At 42.1% G+C, this 21583-nt stretch overlaps 2 protein-coding genes across 2 annotated transcripts; one reads left to right on the top strand and one right to left on the bottom strand.

Moving 5' to 3' along the window:
* The first annotated feature begins 6 nt into the window (after positions 1 to 6).
* On the top strand, positions 7 to 2851 carry ten1 (TEN1 subunit of CST complex). The gene is made up of 3 exons (XM_062388096.1): positions 7 to 186; positions 1013 to 1170; positions 2255 to 2851. Exons 1-3 carry the CDS (start codon positions 98 to 100, stop codon positions 2392 to 2394), a joined length of 387 nt encoding a protein of 128 aa, XP_062244080.1. The 5' UTR covers positions 7 to 97; the 3' UTR covers positions 2395 to 2851.
* Positions 2852 to 3621: 770 nt separating this feature from the next.
* On the bottom strand, positions 3622 to 19771 carry evpla (envoplakin a). Its single transcript, XM_062388092.1, has 22 exons — positions 19662 to 19771; positions 14688 to 14787; positions 14439 to 14593; positions 14173 to 14296; positions 13937 to 14068; positions 13790 to 13831; positions 13118 to 13279; positions 12850 to 12957; positions 12367 to 12462; positions 12147 to 12257; positions 11457 to 11603; positions 11195 to 11346; positions 10885 to 10982; positions 10551 to 10723; positions 9387 to 9562; positions 9060 to 9198; positions 8741 to 8934; positions 8191 to 8341; positions 8016 to 8099; positions 7734 to 7841; positions 7542 to 7634; positions 3622 to 7431 (listed from the first exon to the last, which is right to left on the bottom strand). The coding sequence occupies exons 1-22, from the start codon at positions 19706 to 19708 to the stop codon at positions 4042 to 4044; spliced, it is 5982 nt and encodes a 1993-aa protein (XP_062244076.1). The 5' UTR covers positions 19709 to 19771; the 3' UTR covers positions 3622 to 4041.
* Between the last annotated feature and the right edge of the window lie 1812 nt (positions 19772 to 21583).

Raw genomic sequence — 21583 nt, 5'->3', positions numbered from 1 at the left:
TGGCGGAGCACGTGACCTGCATCCCGGAAGCAGCACACTTCTGATTTCATGTCCAGGCTGCTGTTTGTTTGGTGTTTTGGAGTTTTGGATAAAGACGATGCTTCCAGCTGCTGCAGCTTTTCATTTCCCCTGGGAAATAAGCACCGGGTCGGTCCAGGAAGGAAAATCAGTGAGGACGTTCGGCAGGTATTTCTTTTGTTTTTATTTGTTTTGTCTGTGACTGTAACAGATCATTTCAATTTAGAATCTGATGAACTTGGTACAAGTGTAATGGCCCTATGTGTCATTGTTGGTTATTGAGTGATGTGTAATGTTTTGCTTATCCCCCATTCCTGCCCCAGGGATACAACAAGTGAATTAAGAGATCATGGCAATCCAAGTTTGACCAATCTGAACCCAGGGGGTTTATTTAGATTCGGTGCCTTCGTAACTGGTCTTATGGGATCTGGACATGTAAAAATATATAAGTTTGTTCTTATTTCCACAGAATTCAAGGTTTCACAAATCTGAAAATGTGTTTTTAGCAGTCTTGATCGCTATATTCATTCATCGATTTCGGTTTCCCTTCCCAACCACTTTACGTTGACCTCGATGGAAAAAATTATGAGGTCAAGTTGTAGAACTTGTCTGGGTAACATCGTCTCTGCCAGATGGATGTATTTTGTAAAACTGCATGTTGGACACACAATTCTTGCATTTTTTATAGTATAGCCTGCTCTTGTTGATTTTTTCAGCGATACCGACCCTAGCTTCAAACTATTCTAGTCTAATTGTTAATTTTTTTTATTATATTATTAATAATATTTTGCATTCAATATTTATTCATGTGAACATTATTATTTTTCCATGGCTTATAATTAGGAGAAAAAGCAGTAAAATCACCCTTGATTGTACTTCACAAAAAGTGTACATTTCTCCAGCTCCCCCTTGTTTGGTTTATACAGAATACTTCTCTAACATGATATCGCCTGCTGTCCAGTTTATCTTGTCAAAAATGTGTTACATTTTCCAGACTTGTCTGCTATCAGCCTGAGGAGTCCAGAGCAACGCTGTCAGCTCAACACGCTTCCAAAGAGCACCATGTGGTCGTCCACACAATGTTTGTGGAGCCCTTCAACCCAATAATTGGAGCCCAGTACATAGCTCTGGGTGAAACAGAACATTCTGAGGGTAAGAAAAAAGTTTATCTGTTTTAACTGTTTGTCTTGGGTCAACAAACAATAATTATATTGAAGTGTAAGACATTAACTGTTTATGGTGATAATCATCTTGGCCTTTGTGTGTGGAGTTTTCCTTTTCCCCACGTGTCTGTGCCACAGTCCTAAAACTTGTAGATGGGAATTGGGTTAATTGGGACTTTAAATTGACCGTAATTGTGAAATGTGGGTATGAATGATCGGCTTGACATCGAACAATCCTTTGTTAAATTGACAGATGAAATACAAATGTTTCTGTAGGCTAAAGGCGTGAAGCTACACACTGCGCACTGTACCTCAACTGCCACCTTCCACAGGAAGTGACCGCTTAATTTTCCAGACAAGCTGGCTGAGAACATACAGAAACTCTCTCTCTCTGTCTGTCTGTCTGTGTGTGTGTGTGTGTGTGTGTGTGTGTGTGTGTGTGTGTGTGTGTGTGTGTGTGTGTGTGTGTGTGTGTGTGTGTGTGTGTGTGTGTGTGTGTGTGTGTGTGTGTGTGTGTGTGTGTGTGTGTGTGTGTGTGTGTGTGTGTGTGTGTGTGTGTGTGTGTGTGTGTGTGTGTGTGTGTGTGTGTGTGTGTGTGTGTGTGTGTGTGTGTGTGTGTGTGTGTGTGTGTGTGTGAGCTAGCTTTCAGGATAGAGGTTGTGACCCTGCCGTGTAGAGAGTGGCGAGACATCTTCTGCATTTAACAATTAATTTACATGCACAGACGGGGACACATCATTTTAGAGATCCCTGTAACCAGGACAAACAACTGTAGCGACATTCTACCTTCTCCAAAACAAAAAAAGAAAGAAAGCCATCGAGTGTGTATTCACATTGATGGGCTGTTTTCTACTGACCCTTTATCTGCTGCATATGTTGTGAATGAATGGGTGATTGTAACTCGTTCTGTAAAGTGCTTTGAGTGGTCGATAAGACTGGAAAAGCGTTGAATAAATACTGTGAATTAGTATTTTACCATTTTCATTTCATTCACATCACTGGGCTCGTTTAAATACATTCTGGACTTTCTACCTCAAATGGCCTGCTCTCATCAGTTTCTTCTCGTCTTACAGGGGTTGGCCACATGGTCCGTGCCCGTGTGCTGAACTGTGTTGATGGTGTGAACATAGCACTGCTGCAGAAAGCCATCAATGAGCAAAGGAGCTTCTTAAGGGAGAGAGAGTGTGAGCAGGGTAAAGCAGATGCAACCTGATCCAGGTCTTCAGTCTGAAAGTTTCCCAGGGTGCTTGTTGATCGCCAGGCCCACGGCTGTCATAGAAGCTCCGTTGAAATTCATGACTGATTTGTTTATGTGTAAAAGACCTGGGTTTACTTTTTGTCAGTTAATATGAACACCTTGTTTATGTCGGACCATAACAGATGTCTGCTCCTTCTCAGGATGAAAACCGCAAATTGATAGTTCTATAATAGGATTTACAGTTAAATCTGGTCAAAGAAGAACCAAACTAATATTTTTTATCTGTACTTTAAAAGTATTTTGCATATTACTAATGTGTCTGTCTTTAGACTTAATTAGTAATATATTTTTGTATAATACAAATTTTTCAGTGCTTCAATTTTTTTATGGTGTATTGTACCAGTCAAAAAATATGGACTGTGAGATCTGTCTTACTGTTAGATCATGTAATAAAGATAAAAATCTAAACTTTGTAGATTATTCCAATTAATTTATAAATAGCAAAACTTATAAAATATTTAAAATACCAACACTTGGCACTGATCAGAGGGTTTAAAAGGTATCTTTCAAGGTTAATATCAGTTACATTTATGCAGCTTGGTGTAGTCTTGCTTGTAATATAAAATTCTAAGAACTTTTTTTTCTCCCCTATCGGAGTTACTTGTATGTCTGTCTTTCTGTCATGTGTTTGATCCAAGAATCGAAGCTAAATTCCAGCACAAACAGGATGTTTCTGATGGTATTTCAAGGTCTTGTTTATTAATTTATTAATGAAGAATGTGGGCCGTAGGTCCGACCAAAAGGAACAATGTGACTGTCATTTTGCATTTTTAGAAATTATGGCAATTTCTCATGAAGAAATGTGTGAAGTCTCATGAAGGAGTGAGAGAAAAAAGGTAAATGATATGCACAAGTCGCTTAGAATGTTATTTTTAACTCACTTTTTTTATCTGCATTGTAATTATCTGGTGACCGAGATATTACCTAGATTTTGAAAACAGTTGATGTTAACTAATATTTTTAATTCAGACGTCAATTTTTTGTCAAGCTGTTTATTTGATATCAATGGAGGAACCCACCCTCTTCTCCCTTATTTGGTCCTGAAAGGAGCATGAGTGTGGGAAGTTGTGGTTAAAGTCAGTCAGAATTTGTTTTGAAATTTGTTAAAGTCATCACTTTACCTTCTTCTGTGTTTTTCCTCAAAAGACCACACAGCATCAAAAAAGAGGGAGTCAATGCTCGTTGACCATTTTAATTTAAATTTATTGGTAATTGTTTCAAAATGAAGTATCAAACAAGTTTGAGCTTTAAAGTGAACAGAGTCAAGGATAGCCCATGAATAATACAGGATCAAACCAATCTTGGTAAATAGGATTGCACCATGTCCCAGTATCCCTATTACAATAAGATAAAATGCAAATATATTCTGTTGTTAAATTAAATCAAAAAACATCTGCCAAAGTCAGATATGTTTGGTAAACAAAGGCAACTCCGCAGCAATCATTTAGGCTAGATGGAAAGCTTTGCAGTAGAAGACTTTTCCTGAGTCAAAATGTACATTGTAATTAATATATTGATTTCATATGGAGTCCCCATATCTAATAGTAAATTTGTATCACATCTAGGACACATCAGATAACTCCAAGTATGCTGTAAACATATCTAGAATCGTGCATATCTAGTAGAGCTGTACCCTGATGAATCTTTGGAGGAGGCAGGCAGCATTGGGAATCCGGACACTGGGTCCTTCTTACAGCGATCCAGAGCTTGTTTGTAGTTGATCTTCTCCTTTGTGATTGGATCTACAATATCTTTGATGTAGGTTGTCTCGGCCTGCAGCTCCCTCATTAATGTGCTGTCAATCATTTTGGACCCCAGGGCATCACTGATGCTTACTCTGCGGCCAGTGCTGGGATTCACCAGCCCTCCTGTCAAGTGCTGTGCCTCCATGTAGTGAATGCCGGTGTCCTTCGGCATCCAGCCTTTCTGAACAGCCTCTCCAACGGACAAACACTCTCTGGTAACGGGGTCTTCAACACCAGCGAAAGCCTTTTGGGCATTGAGTAGCCTCTGGAGTAGACTGTCCTCGATGAGGCCTCTGGCGGCTGCCTTGTGAACTGTGCATCTCTCTCCGGTGGTGATGTCAATGATGCCGCCTGTTGCTGCCTGAGCCTCCAGAAGCCTTTGGGCAGTGGTGGGATCGATCAGTTTACGCAGGGTGGCGTTGCGTATTGTATAGCAGGTGTCAGTGTTTGTATCGATTACTCCAGCAACTGGGGTGATTTCTTTAGCAGTGGAGAGGCTTTGGGGGGTTGAGTTAACTGTTTTAGTGGTCTTTGGAGTGATTGAGTTAAACTGGAGTTCCTTTTTATTGTCACCGGCGACCAACAAGGCAAACTCTGAGATGGGAATCTTGCCTTTTTTGTACTGTTGTAGATCATACTCTTTCAGCCGGCCTTCCTTCAGGGCTTCTCTGATTGAGTACTGCTTGCCACTTTTGCGATCCTGCAGCACCGAGGTCTCCCCATCAGGTCCTAGGGAGGTAATCTCTTCCCAGTCACACTCCAGCTCCTGCAGATGAATGTACTGTTTACGATCAATCAGGCCATCCACGTAGGCATCGTAAGGAGACATGTCTTTGCCTGTTTCTGGATCTAAAATTGTGATTTTGGTGGAGACATTGGTCTCTTTGGTCCTTGTCTCTGTCTGGTCCTCTCGCTGGATTTTTTGTAGAAGATCTCGGATCGTGCTGTCTCGAAGATGGATCTTGTCTTTTTCATCCAGGATCTCCCTTTCAAAACGCTGAACGTCAGAGTCCATCCTAACGCTCCTCTGCCGGCTCGACTCGCTTCTCTCACTCAATAGTCGAGACTGCTGCTTGTAAGACATGCCCATGTCATGTTTCTTGGTCTCGAGTGTCCTGAGCTCCCGCGTGAGGTTGTCCTTCTCCCTGTCAAGGGCATCTCTGTTCAAAACCATGGTATTCTCCTCTCTTGAAGTACTTGACCTGCTGTTCATCAAAAAGTTGATTTTATCATTGGCACGTCTAATTTCATCCTCAAGGTCTTGTCTGGAGAATTTATGCTGTGAGACCTGTTCCCTCAAGCGATCCCTTTCACTTTCAACAGCCTGGTCTTTTTCAACACGGACAATCTCTTTATACACTGTCTTTTCAACAGACTTTTCCCTCTGCAGGATCTCAAGCTTTGCAGTGATGTTGCGGATCTCTCTCTGGTGACGCAGGATCTCACTGGTTTCTTTGTCCATGTCTGCCCGAACAGTATTTGTCAACCTCTCCAGTTTTGGGTCTCTCTCAACCTTCAGTACTTCCTCAACTACTATACTTTCGTCAACAGGAGGTGGGGCATTTTCCAGCTGTGTAATACGGAGTCGGATCTCTCGAAGTTCAGACTCAGCTCCAATCCTCTTTTGGTGCTCATCACTCTCTCTGAGGAGCCTCTCTTTGTCTTCCACCTTTGTTCTTAGCTGCTGCAGCTCCAGCTCTGCCTGACGCCGGGTCATTACTTCTTCATCCAGGCTCCTGCTAAGCCGCTCATGCTCAACCGTCTGCCTTGGGTCCTTCTGTAGGCGCAAAACTTCCGTCACAACCACCTTCTCCTGGGGTTTCTGTCTCTCCAACAGAATGTATTTGTTTTGCAGGTCAAACACCATCTCCTCAGTGTTGCGCCGCAGCTGTGCCTCATCCCGCACATCTCTTCTCAAGCGTTCAGCCTCTTTCTCCAACAATGGATCAGGTTCATACTTGATGACTTCTCTAGTGAGAACTTTGGTTTCTATCTTGGACTTTTCAGCCTTCCATTCATCCCTCTCATTCCTGAGTCGTTTCACCTGGTCCTCGAGGGTGTTGTAAGTGGTGTGTAAATGGTTCACCTGATCATTTAGCCTCTGAATCTCTCTCTCATTTTCAGGGCTCCTCTCCTCCTTAACCACCTCTTGGACAACTTCCTTGTGCTCCACCTTTGGTGGTTGAGAATGAAGAATATTCAGCTCAGATTTGACCTGAGTGAGTTCCCTGTCTATATCAGTGCGCAGCTTGTTGGACTCTTGTATGTCTTTCCTTAGTCGCATTATCTCCACCTCTGTATTGGGGTCTATCCGATAGATCTCATTCACAATTTCCTTCATCTCAATTTTTGGTTTCCAGTCTTGAACCTCTCTATAGCGGCTGTGGAGGCTCATCACCTCTCTGGACAAAGAGTCGTTTTCAATCCTCTCTTCCTCCAGGCTTGTTCGTATCTTCTTAGATTCAGTGATCAGGATGGGATCTTGTTCAATCTTCTTTATTTCCTTAGTGATGATCTTAGGCTGGATATTAGGAATAAGTCTTTCAAGCGCATTAATCTGACTCCTTGTTTGGAAGATGTTATCATTGAGGAGCTTCATTGTTTTGTTTTCATCAGAAATTTCCATCTCAATGGTTCGCACTGCTTTCATCATCTCTGGGTCTTTTTCTACCTTCAACACCTCCTTCTTCACCACCCTCTCTTTGATTGTTGGTCGCTTCGCCTGGAGAATACTGACCTCTGTTTTAATTTGAATATGCTCCCCGTCTCGCACTCGAATTTCATCTCTCAGCCTGCCTATTTCATCTCTCAGCTTACTGGCCTCTACGTCCAGCTGAGGATCTTTCTCAAACTCCGTCACCTCTTTTGTCACCAGTTTGGGTTGGGTGTTCTTGAGGGTATCTTCCAGGATGGTGATTTTTTGGTTTAGCACCTCAACATTAGTGTGGGTGGTTCTACATCTCAGGGACTCTTCATGCAGTGTTCTCTGCAGATCGGTCAATTCACTTTCCAGTTTTGGGTCGCGGTAATATTGCAGCACCTCTTTTTCCTCAATGCGTTCCACTCCTCTGCGACTCTTCAGCGATATCATCCTGTCTTTATAGGTTCTCAGTTCTGTCTCAGCATGAGTTGTCCTTTCTTTCTCTTCCTCCAGCACTTTAAACAAACCGTCCAACTCAAAGGCACTCCTCTGCTGGCTTTCAAGATGCACTTGTTGCTGTGCCACCACTTGAATTTTATCCTCATTCTGCAAGAGAAGAACGTAAATGAAGGAAATTTGTTGTATTGGTGGAACCCATGAAAGATACAAAAACATTAGCACAATTCAGGGAATTCATTCATGCCCCCTTCTCTTACTTGTAAAAGTAGATTCTTAGCCAAGCCCATCTGTTTTTGGGCCTGGGTGTTTTCAGCTGTTGCTTTAGCATAACGGTTCATCAGATCCTTTTCCTGCAACAACACAGAGTGTAAGCAATCCGTCAGCCACTTAAAACAATCAAACGTCAAGTGTTTAAAATATTATACAAATCTATAAAGTTGGAATCTTACCTCTTTCTGAACAGCATCAGCCAGTGTGGGCATTTTGGGTTTCTTTGGAATACTGGCACCAGCATCCTCAAGTGTACTGTTGTATTTATCAACGTTGGTATCGTACTCCTGAAAAGAAATGTGAAGAATTAGGCCCATCTTCATGCCTCACTTATTTGAAATTGTATCTCTCTGAGGGTGAGATTAAGGATTCTTTGTTTTTTCATTTTCCAGAACTTAAAACCCTCCTCTCTTTTATAGAATACGTTTACTGCATTTAATTAGGATCCGTTTGATTCTTACATTGAGAAGATTCTGCAGGTCCAGAGACAGGTCAGCCACCCTGTCCATGTCATCTCCCTTCCTCTTCAGGTCATCCATTACCCTCTGTAGTGACAATTTATCATTAGTTTTTAACCTGAGCAAATTAGATTGAGTACCATGCACTTCATTCTCTATAGTCAGGAGCCGCTCTCACCTCTTGGGAGCTCTGCTTAGCAGCGATCTGGGACAGATCGTCATTGTATCTTATCTGGTTTGTCGGCTGGCTGTTCAGGAAGGAGTTTAGGGATTTGGATGTGCTCTGGAACTCCTGATTCTTGGGCCCAGCTTCTTGTAAGATGTTTTCTCTGAAAGGATTGATCAAGTTGATTGTCAGCATGATGATTTTTAAATGCTAAATGACTAGTGGTTTAGCTCAGGTTTATTCTTGGCTTATTTGTATCTGATGAATCATCTATCTAATTTAACCATCACTTTACAAAACCCAAATGATATCTGCTATCTTTATGTGCTGTTTGTATGTAATTTGAATAATATCACAAATGCGAGTTTCTAGCAAATTCTGCTCTAATATAATTCCTTTATTTGCAGCATTACTTGACTTTTAAACAAACATTAAAATCATCTAAAATATATTTGAGTGCAGGTACAGTCCTTTCAGTGATACACATGGAAGCAAAACCCACTGTACTCTGACTTTCAACATAAACTGAGGTGACTGGACTCAGTTGTTTGCAGATTCCCACCTCTCCTTCAGCTGGTTGGCAGCGTTTGCGTAGCGGGTCTGCAGCTGCTTGACTTCCCTTCTCTGGCGCTGGATGTCAGGGCAGTACTCCTGGTAGCCCTGCTGCATAGAGCTGCACAGCTGCTCCGTGGTCTCCAGATCCTGACTCAGCTTCTTCATGTCGTCCTGAGCTGCTGCCACAGACTTACGCTGGTACTGAATACAACACAGGAGATGGATACGTGCAATTTAAAATATATCAACTCTAAACTGAATCTATGCCTCAGAGAATCCTTCTTATGGGGCAATTGAAAGAAATGTTAGATTGAAGACTTCCTTACCTGGATGTTTTCCGCATGGGCTTGAATTGCATTTGGCCTATCAGGGATTGATCCGTCTTCACTCAGGTTCTTCTCAAACCCAGAGACAAGACCATCCACCTTATTGATCTGTCTTTCCAGGTTGAGAGATGCACTTGCCCTGAAGAGGGATAAATGTTGAAGTAAGTGCACTGACATTTTCCTTTTAAGAGCAGTGTTTTGCAGACCTACACCTATAATGCTTTCTATATCTAACTTATCACAATAATTGTGGTATTTTCAATTGAGACAAACCCCTCCACCATTCAAATGCATGTATGCAACTTCCCAAACAGAATATCTGTTTACTTCTTGCTGTAGAGGTCAGCGAGTGCAGCGATGCTGTCATGCTTGTTGTTGGCAGCAGTCAGTTTGAGCGGCAGTCCAGAGGAGGTGCCGGCGGGGTCTTTGGACAGCAGAGGCTGCAGGTCGGCCTGTGCCGCCAGCTTCTTCTGCTCCAGAGACTTCAGGGCCAGGGCGGCTTGCTGTGAGGAACAAAGGTAGCGTCTTAAGATATGATGTAATACGATATGATATGATACAATGTGATACAAGATACGTTATGAATCCCTTAAGGGGGAAACTGAATGCATCCTTCACATACGGAAGGCAATGAGCAAGCTAAATCAAGTCTGTCACTAAAAGAGCTCCTCACTTCTGATCTTCCTCCCTGTTTTCCCCTCCGTGATCACCTCTAGCGAGTCAGGGGTCAAATCAATAATGGATCCCTCCTTTTTTATCAGGTTATTGAACTTGTTTCTGTGCTCTGAGTTCAAACTCCACCCAACAGGTGGCAGCACAAAGTAAAACACTTTGATGTCACACGCAGGAGTGACCTGGTTACCTCAAAGTGCCAGAGCTTCCCGACGAAAAACAGCCTGGACTGGGCATTTTTTTAAATGGCCCTCATGTTCACTTTCCAGTAACCAGATATTATTAATACTGGGCTTTATCAAATCCTCCGGAGAAGTCTAAATGTTTTACTCAGAAATGTTTCCACAATGTTATCAACTCCAATCAGTAATTTCCCAAACAGCGATGTGCTCATCCCAATATCCTGAGGGAGGGACCAGATATTCAGCATTATATGATTGCATACAGGTAAAAACAAACAGTGACATCATAACCCTATTAATAATATATAAATGATACAGAGTCATTTTTATCAATAGTAGCAGTGCTGTTGTAGGTGAGTGTGTGTTTTGAATGTTTGTGTTGTGTCTTAATTTTCAAATTGCTAAATGTCATAACCTTGTCTGGTCTGATGAAGCAGTTTAAAATTCCTAGTACTCATTGAGCGTTAACACTTCAACCACTGAATTATGATCAACTTTGAAAATCAGGCCGTTTGGTGGAGGCTGCTCAAACTTAAATTAAATTTGTAACCCTACACACATTTAGGAACTGCCAGAGATAACTCTAATAGTTTAATAGGTCTGGTTGAAGTGTCAGTGCTGAGTTTATTCCTCTCACCTCCTGCTCCCTCAGCCTTTTGGCCAGATCTCCAGCTGGGTCGCTGCGGTTCAGCGGTGCTCGCAGGCGGCTCAGCATGCTCTCCTCAGCGCTGATCAGGTCATTGTCCAGCCTGTCCAGCTGCTGGGCCAGAGCTGCCGCTTTGGGGTCCATTGGAGCTGAAGACACTGGGGCTGAATGAAGGAACGGGGAAGTTGAATCATTGACTGGTCTTATTCTGGCTATAAAACTAAACCTGTCCAACTGCTGGTGAATGATTTGTATGGTTTGAAAAACGGAAATCAATGATTCAATACAACTAAAATATTTCAAGATGTAATGTATAGAAAGTGACCTGATTTTAGGGACCTGGAGGTATCTGATTTGTGATTCTTCAGCGACGCAGCCAGAGCAGCTCTTCTCTTCTTGATGTCTCCCAGTTCACCACCCAAGCTGATGACAGAGAGAGATAGAGGTAGAAACAGGAACTTATGAATGATGATTTGTTGTTTTTATATTGTTGTTTGTAAAGTGCACCAACCACACCAAGGCAATTTCCTGTATGTGCAAATATGCATGGCAATATAAAAAATTCTGATTCTGATTCTGATAACGTTATTTGTTGTGTCATTATTTGGAAAAAAACACAGCGGTGCGTTATTTACAGGTCCACTTTGTTGATGGCGTCTGGGTCAGGAGGTGGGATCTGGAAGCAGACTCCTGGGAAAGTTTTAGTCACCCCATCAGTAGTGATGAGGTTCCAGTTATCGTCTGAGTTTGTTTTCAGGGTGAGCTTCTCTCCTCTGGCCAGAGAATCCTGGATAAAGATAATAACAACAAATAAAGCACATTTTAGATGTCAGACAGTTTAGACGAGAAACTTCAGCATGTTTTTTCTTTGTGTCTGACAAAGCTACAAAGCTCCACCTTGTCTGTCTCCCAGTCACACAGAGACTCCACTGTGATGGGTCTGTTGGGGGTGATGCGTCGTAGCTTCAGAGGAGCGATGGTGGTGCTGCGTCTCCTCAGGTCGGCCAGCAGCTGCTCAGAGTTCTGTACAGCCTTCTCCTCGCCCTGGTCGGAAACAGACAAACAAACGTCAGGCACACGCATATCATGGTCGTCAAAAACATCATCTCAAATGTCTTCCTTAATCAATTTTTTCTCCACAAGAGGTCAGACATTCAGTTTCCAAAAGAAATATTCTACCTAAGGAAAATATATTCTGTTTCCCCTGGTTTTCAAAACATAATACCTCATATGATTGTAATTCAAAGCTCAGGTGAAGTTAACTTTTACTTTTTTATTTGGGCACAGAAAAGGGAAATTACAATGAATGACCCGCTATGTGAAAAAAAGTTACAATTAAAAAAAAGTAACTATACCCTTGCGGCCAAATAAAGAAACTAAAATGATAAAACAATAATGTTAAAGTACCTTACAAGATACTACATAAATAGACCCACATTCAAATCCTCCAGTGTATTTATCAAAACTTCAATCTGTATTTCATAACTTGTACTCCCCCCCAGGCCTTTCTTTTTTTTTTTCTCCTCCCTCCATTTGTTCAATCTTTAAACCAAGTGAGTTGTCAGGACTTTAGAGGTTCTCCTGTACCTCGAGCTGCAGCAGCGTCTCCGAGTTACCCTTCTTGCTGATGGTCTTTGGGTCCAGGCTGTTGTTGAGTTTGGTCAGTGTCTCTGACAGTTGCTCCGTGTCCAGTTGGTACTGGAATTTAGAACAAGAATATTTTCTGTCAAACCCCAAAAAGACAAAACCTGCTTGTGGTCTTGACACATACGTATCAAATTTGTTATGTACTGAGTTTGATATTTACCTTTTTGAAATCCTCCACGTTGTCCAGATGTGTCTCTTGACAAATACAGAGATTGAGGAATTTCTGCCACTCGTTTCGCACATTATCTTTCTGAGTCTGGAAATGATGATGCTTACAGTTAAAATCAACCAGGATTTAAGTAACATTAAAAAAAACTCCTCAAATATGAAAGGTTAATGAAAAGTCTTGGTTAAATGCACTGTGAAAAAAAAACTTGAAATTTCTTGGCTTACTGTTATTTTTAAATAAATTGAAGAAAGAATATATAAAAGAATATGTAATGGCTTTGTTAACTTACTGAAGTTTCGCTTCAACAATTTTTATTAAGTTACCGTCAATGCTTGGCTAGCGGGATGTACACTATAGTCAGAAGGTCGATAGATCCCTGGCTGCCAAAGTTACCTCAAGCAAGACTCTGTCCCCAACATTGCCCCTGGTGGCTGTGCTGGCAGTGTGTGTGTGAACGATGTGAATGACATGTACCTGTATGGTGGCGCTGGCCGGGTGCTTCAGCTCCACCAGTCTGTCGCCTTCATCTTGGACTTTGTTCACCTCGCCCTCGTGGGACAGCAGATTGTTGTTCTTGAAGTTCTGATTGAGATCAAATCAAAGTGCCGTTATTTTTTACAGCGCATTTTCTCATCCCAGTATTGAACAGCTTTATTACTCATATTATGTATTGGATCATTAAGAGACGCAAAACCATTTCATTATTCAGATTTCATTCTTTCACTGCTCGGTCAGTCCTAACCTCGTACTGCCGGCGGACATCAGGTGGGTCCACCATGCGGTCGCTCCAGTCCTGCTTCTTGATCTTATCCTGCTCTTCTGCCAGGAAAGCCAGCTCCTTGTTGCAGCCATGCATGTATTCGTACAGGCTGTTCAGGTAGTGGTGACGCCACTTGGAGTTGTCCTGTAAAAAGAAGAAAAAATATACATTGGGTGAAGCATGAAGATTTTAAAAGTCCAAATGAAACTTTGAATGGGCTTATCTGGTTTGTCAGCTATATAAGGTCTTACAAATCAAATGAAACATAGGGAGAAGATAGAGAATAGCTTAAAAGTGTAGTATTTTGTATTATCCGGATAAAGATAATAAATTGAATTAAAATAAATAGTCAGGGTAGATAATCATATTTTTTTTGTGAGTGTAAAGAAAAAGCAACATTTCTCATATCGTCTGATAGATGTTGATATAAAAGGAAAAACGTTTTATTCATGGGACTGAATAATTTGAAAAATGTATATGTTCATAAAACATTTTCTCTTTTCTTCTTTTCTTTTTTTCTTTTTTGTAAGTATTTTAATCTATGTCGTGTTGAAATGTAATCATCGGGACCCTGAGGGTTAATATTACATTTCCATCATTCATTCATACTAATAAATCATATTAATAAATGATTTTATAAAATGTTGAACTCACCAGCATGTTGTTGTATTGTTTCTTCAAAATCAAATAGTTTTCCTACAATACGAGAGAAGAGCAAGTGTTACAGGCTGCTGCAAACCGTTTCTCAAAGAGAGTAAAGAAGTTCTTTATTGAAGGTTTCGTGGAAACGCCTCGGCTCACCTTGTTGCCAGCCGAGCTGACGTTGAGCTGCGAGCTGTACGCCTCGATCTCTTTGTGCAGGATGTTGTGAGAAGCAATCTGCTTCTCCAGGTCGGCCATTGTGGGGCCGTAGTCCTCCACTTTCAGCTGTTTCTGTGAGCACAGAGAATCAACACATGAACTTTGCTGATGGTATGAAAGGGGCCGGTCTGACAGGAGGAGGCCGTCTGGGTTAATAACAGGAGAGTGAGACCTACTTCCTTCTTGCTGAAAACAGGCCCCCAGTCAATTCTGGGCATCAGCGACACATCATCAATCTGTTCATAGATGTCTCGGTAGAAGGCGCAGTCCTTCAGCCAGCGGTCATGGAGGTGGATGACACTGGAGTCGCCAGAGAAACAAAGATCACTGGTTAATATTCATGGTGACCCACAGTGTTCACTCATAGTGGGACTAATAAAGGATTCTATTATTTGATCCTCAGTATAGTCTCTATAGGCTCTGTGCTGTGGTGAATACTCACTCGCTCTCTATCTCTGTGGTCTGCGGGTGTTTGAGCTTCTTGGCCTTGTCCACGTCCAGGAAGAGGTCCTTCAGCAGCCCCTCGGCCTGGCCCAGTTTGTCTGAGATCTCAGTCTGATGCTTAAAGGGCAGCTCTTTCTTCTCATTCTCCGCGTCCTGGTGGAGGAAGATGATGGACACAGGGATTTTTTAAGAAAGGGCAGACAGTAAAAATGATGGTATCATTAGCTGGTGTGTGTGTCATCCTCACCACAGCCAGCATCTCCTCTGACCGGAGGATGTCTTTCTCCACCTGGTCGGCATTCTTTTGCATCTGGGCGACCAACAAGGCCAGGTTATTAGCCTGGGTCCTGGGAGGGTGAGGAGAAGGGGAGGGGTTTCAGATTAAACCACTGAAAGCACTGGTCAGACGGAGCATCATAGAACCGATTCTCTGTTCAATCAATCAATCAATCAAATTTTATTTGTATAGCCCATATTCACAAATTACAATTCATCTCATAGGGCTTTAACAGGGTGTGACATCCTCTGTCCTTAACCCTCAGCAAGAGTTCCTCTCTCATGTTCCCACTACAGTCCAAGATCATGTGGAGGTGGCTGGAATTTCCTATCTGCATTTTGGTTTGATGTGTTTGTTCAATCAAATGTACTAATGATTTAAATACCTGATGATGATTTAAATTCTGCCTCCTAAACTTAAATTCACTTTAGGACATCGCACAAACTTTGATTATCAGGAAAAACAAATCTTAAAAAACGCAAAGACAAGAAGAACATCCTCAGCTGTTAGGTGTTTTTGTGGAAAGAAGACCAAACCAAACAAATGGAGTGAAGGGAAACGTTAAATACACTGAGCCAGACCACAAAAAAAGATATTTTCATAAACAGAAGCAAAGAAGGATGTGTGGATTTTTTGATGTGAACTAAAGAGCCCAGACATGTTGCCAGACGACTTTGATCATCACATTTAAGATCATTTTTGCAAAGAAAGATTTTTTTTTAACTCGTTTATCATCTGATTTTTGTCTGTTGACCGAGATGAACTACTCGAGGGCCGCTGGCGTGCCGCAGGGTCGGTATGAGGATATGCTGTTTCACTGTCGGTGCCACACCCAGAGCGTTCCTCAAATACTAAGAGTTCCACTGATTCCACTGAGACTGTCACTTCCTCTGTCTCTGAGATAATGAGTTTGGATAAATGATGAATGAGGGATCAATCGTAATTGTTGTAAATTATTTTCAAACTCATGAGAAGGTGTGTTTAAAGAAGGGAGGTGAATTAGGGAACTTTGCAGACTATTGACTATGGTCATGTTTGTGGTAAAATTGCAGTTAAACCCACAAGGAAGATTTTTCTTATTCTTCTCACTTACAGTGAATAAGGTTTTTAAAAGTGCTATACAAATGAAATGCATTATTATTATAATTATCATTAAGATTTTCTTCAACATCTGCATTTAGTGTCCTTTTTAAGAGGAAACTCACAGGTTGAATTTCTTACTCAATTTACATGGTTTACCTTATAAGGACTAAGGATTAATTACTGGTGACTCCGTTTTACATATTGAAATAAGTTCCTACATAATTGTCACACATATTAAATCACATGCAAGTTGCGAAATAGTCAGTATTTATATTTTGAGAAGCACCCTGATAAAAATGCATAATTTACTGCATTTAATCTGCTACACACCACTTAGGGAGAGGAGAGGAGAATAAACGCGTTTTAGCCAGTGCATCATAAATCACTGAGTATACAACATGTTGAGCTCCTCTCTTTTCTCTGAGAGATTTAACAACAGGCCTGATAAGTTCAACAGATGTCATTCCTTAATTTAAACCTCTGAAGAAGAAGAAAAATCTCTGATGTGTGACACTGAGCCAAAGAATGTTGGCAAACCATCCAGCACTTGTACCTCAGAGTACAAATGTGTCTCTCACTGGGGAGGAAACAAGCATATGATGTATAATGCATAGTTACAAGGAGCTGACAGCACATTTCACATAGCTCTTAAATGATGGAGCGACGGGGGAGGAATGTGGAAACGTGTGTCAACTCCTCCCGCACTGACTCACTGAGGTGTGAGCTGATCTGGTTCTACGAGCGCTCCGACAATGGCCTCCCTATTCCTGCTCACTCAGCAGGAGAGACAGGTCTGCACGCACACACACACACACACACACACACACACACACACACACACACACACACACACACACACACACACACACACACACACACACACACACACACGCACACAATTCTTGTGTCCTGTCCCAGCCGAAGAAACACGACGGTCACTTATGAACAGAAACAGTCGTAAATTTTCCTCTGATACTGTGTTTATTATTGAGTGAGTGACATGTTGCAGGTGAGGACTCATCACTCACTGTCACTGGCAGAAAGATAAAAGCCAAGGGTCCTTCACGAGGGTCTGCAGAGCATGACTTCAAAAACAATATGATCATGTGATCCACATGCTTTTACCTCCATACCTCTGGTGACTTTTTTCTACTGTGTGTGCTCAATAGTTGACATAATATCATATGTTCATATAGCTTAGTTATTTAATTTTTTATATTTATTAATGTCTGATATTGAATATTTTGTGATGTGTGTGTGTGTGTGAAAGCTGGTGAACTGCTCAACCACCATCGATGACCAGGATCCCAGGACTGTTTCTTTCTACCCCTGACAAAGTGTGATTTGTTGATAAGTAAGACGTGTACATCCCAATGTTATCGATAAAACAAACTAAATAATCTGAATCTTTTCACATGCTGCTTTGCTCGAGGCAACAGTTGTGACTAGTGGTTGACTAACTATCATCCTCCTGTTTGCTGAAGACATGATTGAAAGATTTCTGTTCATCCTGTCAAACGAGCGTCGTCTTCCTCTCCCGCGAGCTCGAAAAAGTTGAATGACAGGTCCCACCCTCACCTCACTGTGGCTGTGTGTGTGCGCATCACACAGGGGCTTTTTATAAGAGTGTTTGTTTCCCCTGATTAAAGCACTACTGTCTTGTGTTGTGTGTGTGTGTGTGTGTGCGTGTGTGTGTGTGTGGGGGGGTCACTCTGTGTCTGTGTGTGTTTAGTTTAACTCTAAGAGATTGACGGCTGCTGCTGGTGTCATTCTGATAACCGTGATCCTTTGTGTCAACAGTGCAACATCTCTGTCGTCTTTTGTGTTTAGTGAGCTGAACATAAACTTTCAAAGGCGCTCTGATCAAAATATCTTCACCGATATACTGTGTTGTATAAGGACTTAAGTGTTTTTGTTGAATTTATGTCTGACCATGGCAGGACAGCCAAACAGCTGTTACTGATCCAACGACAAAGCAGGATAACTGGCTAACCCACATATTTCAGAAGGGCTTGTCATCTTCCCTTTTTTTTTTTGTGGTTAGTTAGTTGGAAGATGAGAGAACGAGCGCCGCGAAACACTCCCTGATACAGTATCACCCGTTTGTGTTATGACAGTTAAGTTTAATTGTGGGGTTAGATAAGGTTTGGCAAAACTCTCATCCCGTGTCAGTGAGTGTGATGACACATGCGTTCGTATCGTGGTGATTTTCAGGCTTTCCCTGGTTTTGATCATAATCTCAATATGATGTTTACATGGAAACATGAGAAATGTGGTTATTCACATGATCAAGACAGTTTCCAGGCTCGCGACCGTGTTACTGCAGGTGTGTCTCCAGTTCTCACCATCTCAGCCACTGTCACGAACAAGAGGAAGAAACTTGACCTTGGATCTGGAGCGTACTTCACTCTTCCTCTCTCAGTCATGGACTCAGTGTCATTATTAAATTACTGTGCGACCCGCAACATGATTCTACATGGGCAGAACCAGATGAGATCCTCACTCACTCACACACACACACACACACACACACACACACACACACACACACACCACTATGTTGACTCCCTGGAAAGGGACACTGGGTGCGTCTTTAACGTCAAACCAGCAGAACAAAGTATGAATTTGTTTCATGTCACAACGTCAAATTAAAGTTGAAAGAATAAAGTAGATTTATTGAGTGGTCAAATTTTGAAAGCTTAGTTGATAATGATCTTGATAACTAATATTGAATCTTGAAGCCAAATGTAAAATGTCAAATTTCGGTTTTTGACTGTTGGTGGACAAATCAAAAAACTTAAATTCATCTCTTGGGACTCTTGGAAAACTTTTACTGAAAAAAAAAGTATTGATGATTTAAAAAAGGAATTCATTGAGATAAATTACATTTATAACCAAACGCTGCCCAGTTCTAGACTCTTAATGTAACAAGTGATTTCTGAAAAGCCACATGAACTGCAGCACCATGTCCTGTGTGTCACACCATAAAAAGAACAGTCCTAGACCAACGCCCACGTGAGAGAAAGAAACCAGCTGAGCAGTCCGGACGGCCCAGCCCTCATCACACCTCGGCAGACAACCCCACCAGGGCAGGTGAAACCAGCTGCCTGTGGAGCCACACCAGTGTCCACAAAGGACAGAGAAGAAGAAAATATAACTCAGTTTCAGCTCAGTTGAAAGCAACATCAGTATGTCCAAGAAATCACATGAGTACAAGAGTGTTGTGAGCACATGGCTGTACCTTCAGTACGATCAGAGTAATCTGGCTCTGGAGATTTCTTGACACAATCAGGCAGTTGCAATGCTTTAAGCTGCATTTCGTTTTAAAAACGTTGGACATCACGTTGTGCTTTTTTCCTTTTCAATCACAGTTGTAGGTAGAGTTTCTGGATAAAAACCAAATGCCTGGCTACGCTTATCTTCTGATATTTAAATCAACCCACAGGCACCCACATGGTTCTGAGAGGATGCTATTTTCTTGCCTCATTAAAATCTGATCAGCAACAAGCCTGTTCTGGTTGACTTCTAAAGGCACTTTAACTCATAAACACAGTTTCACTAGTTCGCCCCTGTTGTCCTGAAGCATACTGTCCCACCTCATGTTTTCAAAGTAAACCTGACCTCGGACTCAGTTCGCGGGCTGGCAAACAACTCAAAGAGCTTTCCCCTTCCCTGAGGTTTAACCCTAACACAGCCTACAAATCAGTGCAGGATTTCCCATCTGCACCCTTGCACTTCAGACTTTATGTCTCAACCCTGCCATAAAATAAAGGAGGGCTTCCACAGCACCGGAGAGAAAGAGGACAAAGGCATGCACAGGGAAACATGACACAGTTGTCAGGCTGTGGGAGAAACACTCACTTGGTCTTGCCCGAGAGCTTGAGAGTACCTTCCTTTTTCTTCAACATCCTGGAGGTCGTGGGGGGGGGGGGGGTCAAGCCGAGATCCCACAGAAATGTTTCTATCTCTTACTCCTTCTGTGTCTTCCTCACTCTGCGGCTGCCACTCTGTCTCTCCTCTCCCTCTGGTTCTTTTCAAACACACTCGGTCGTATACACAGTCACGTCATCACAGTGTTAAGGGCTGGCTGCTCCTCCCAGACAGGTGCGCAGGTGTGTCACCGCCCAGACATCCACCTTGCAAGGGGGGGGGGGGGGGGGGGGGGGACCGGACCGACTTGTTTGGCTGCACTCTTCCTTTCTTCCACCTTTTGCCCTGCCCTTCCTGTTCATCGGGGCCCTGACACAAGTGCATCCTTCATGGGGATGGAAGAACACAAAATTCCTACAGAGTGAAACAAGGAGTGACTTCACACCTGGATAATGTGTGCAGTGAACGTGTAGCGGAATTTTAGTAGTAGTAATAACACACACACCCACTAACACACACACACACATTCTGGCCTTCATTACTTCAGAGAACTTTAAATTGACTTATTTTGATTTCCTGGACACTAACTCTAAATGTAACCATAGTTACCAGTTACCTAACCCTAACATAGCCTTAACCTACACCTAGACCTGAACCGAACCTAAACCTATCCTAAACCTAAATCTAACCCTAACCCTGAAACTAACCTTAACCAAAGCTAACCTAGAGTTTCACCATACCAATCGTGACCACACTTTTGTGAGATCACAGGGAGATTGACCTTTGACTACAGAATTCCAACTGATTCATCTCTGAGTCCAACTGAACGTCGACACCACATTTCCTCCTGGCTCTCCTGAGATGTTAAATTCATGAGGTCATATTGACCTTGGCCTATGACCTCTAAAATGTAATGAGTTCACCCTTAACGATTGGGCTAAATTGGAGGCGATTCCCTTGAATCGCATTCTAAAAAAGGGAAGACTAACTGAAAATGGGAAGCCTCTGGCCACAGCTGGCAGAGGCTAAACTCCTTGCCAAATATACCATTATAATTATTTACAAAAAATTCCTTTATTCTTGTCAAATTTCCCAAAATCTTGTTGAAAATCTCATTTAAGTATCATTTTAAAATGTGCCAGTGACTGGATTCAAAACCATCCTCTTCCTTTCTTCTCTTTATTATTCATGACTCTAAAATCTAAGGCTGATTTGATTAATATTGAGCTTTTCACCTGCTCTGTTACCTGTGATGACCCTCAGCCAGGGCTCGGTTAGACTTGATGCTACAAACACAAACACAGTGTATACAGTCAACAATGGAGAGAATACTGTTACATAATGCTGCCATATAGAGGCACATGTCACAATATTCACTATGCAGATGAAGAGACGGGAGAGGTCTCCTTGAATTTGCGAAGTCCGGTGATAACCTTCTGCTGACATGCCAGTCATTCAGGATCAGGGCGTCACTGTGCAATGTATCAACAAAAGGAAATCATGGTGAGGAATGCAGTTGGGCAGCTTTCTTTGCAGCAGAGTGGGGAACATACATTTTTGATGCGTCCAGTCACACAGTCTCTCTCTCTCTGGGTGCGTCCACCTGTCTGGAATTTTACCCTCGATTAAACTCAACACGTCACTGTGGTCAAGTAGATGGTGTTATGGTTAAATGTATATAACCAGATTTAATTGTTAGAAATAAAACCAAGATTAAGTGGTGCGTTTGTCTAAACATGAATGTTGTACACAAAAACAGTGCTAATGTTTACCATAGCTATGTTCACCAGAATGGTGTCCTTCAAAAGATGCAACAGTCTACCTGCCTCACAAAGATGGCCTCCTTCGTGGGCCGAGTAAACTGGGAAGGATTAGCCGAAATAAGACGTTCTGGACTCCGTCACCAGATCGTA

The sequence above is a fragment of the Platichthys flesus genome, chromosome 5 (genome assembly GCF_949316205.1).
Source record: "Platichthys flesus chromosome 5, fPlaFle2.1, whole genome shotgun sequence".
NCBI lineage: Eukaryota > Metazoa > Chordata > Actinopteri > Pleuronectiformes > Pleuronectidae > Platichthys > Platichthys flesus.
Note: the sequence above shows the minus strand (reverse complement) of the source record. Positions and strands in the feature narration are given on the sequence as shown.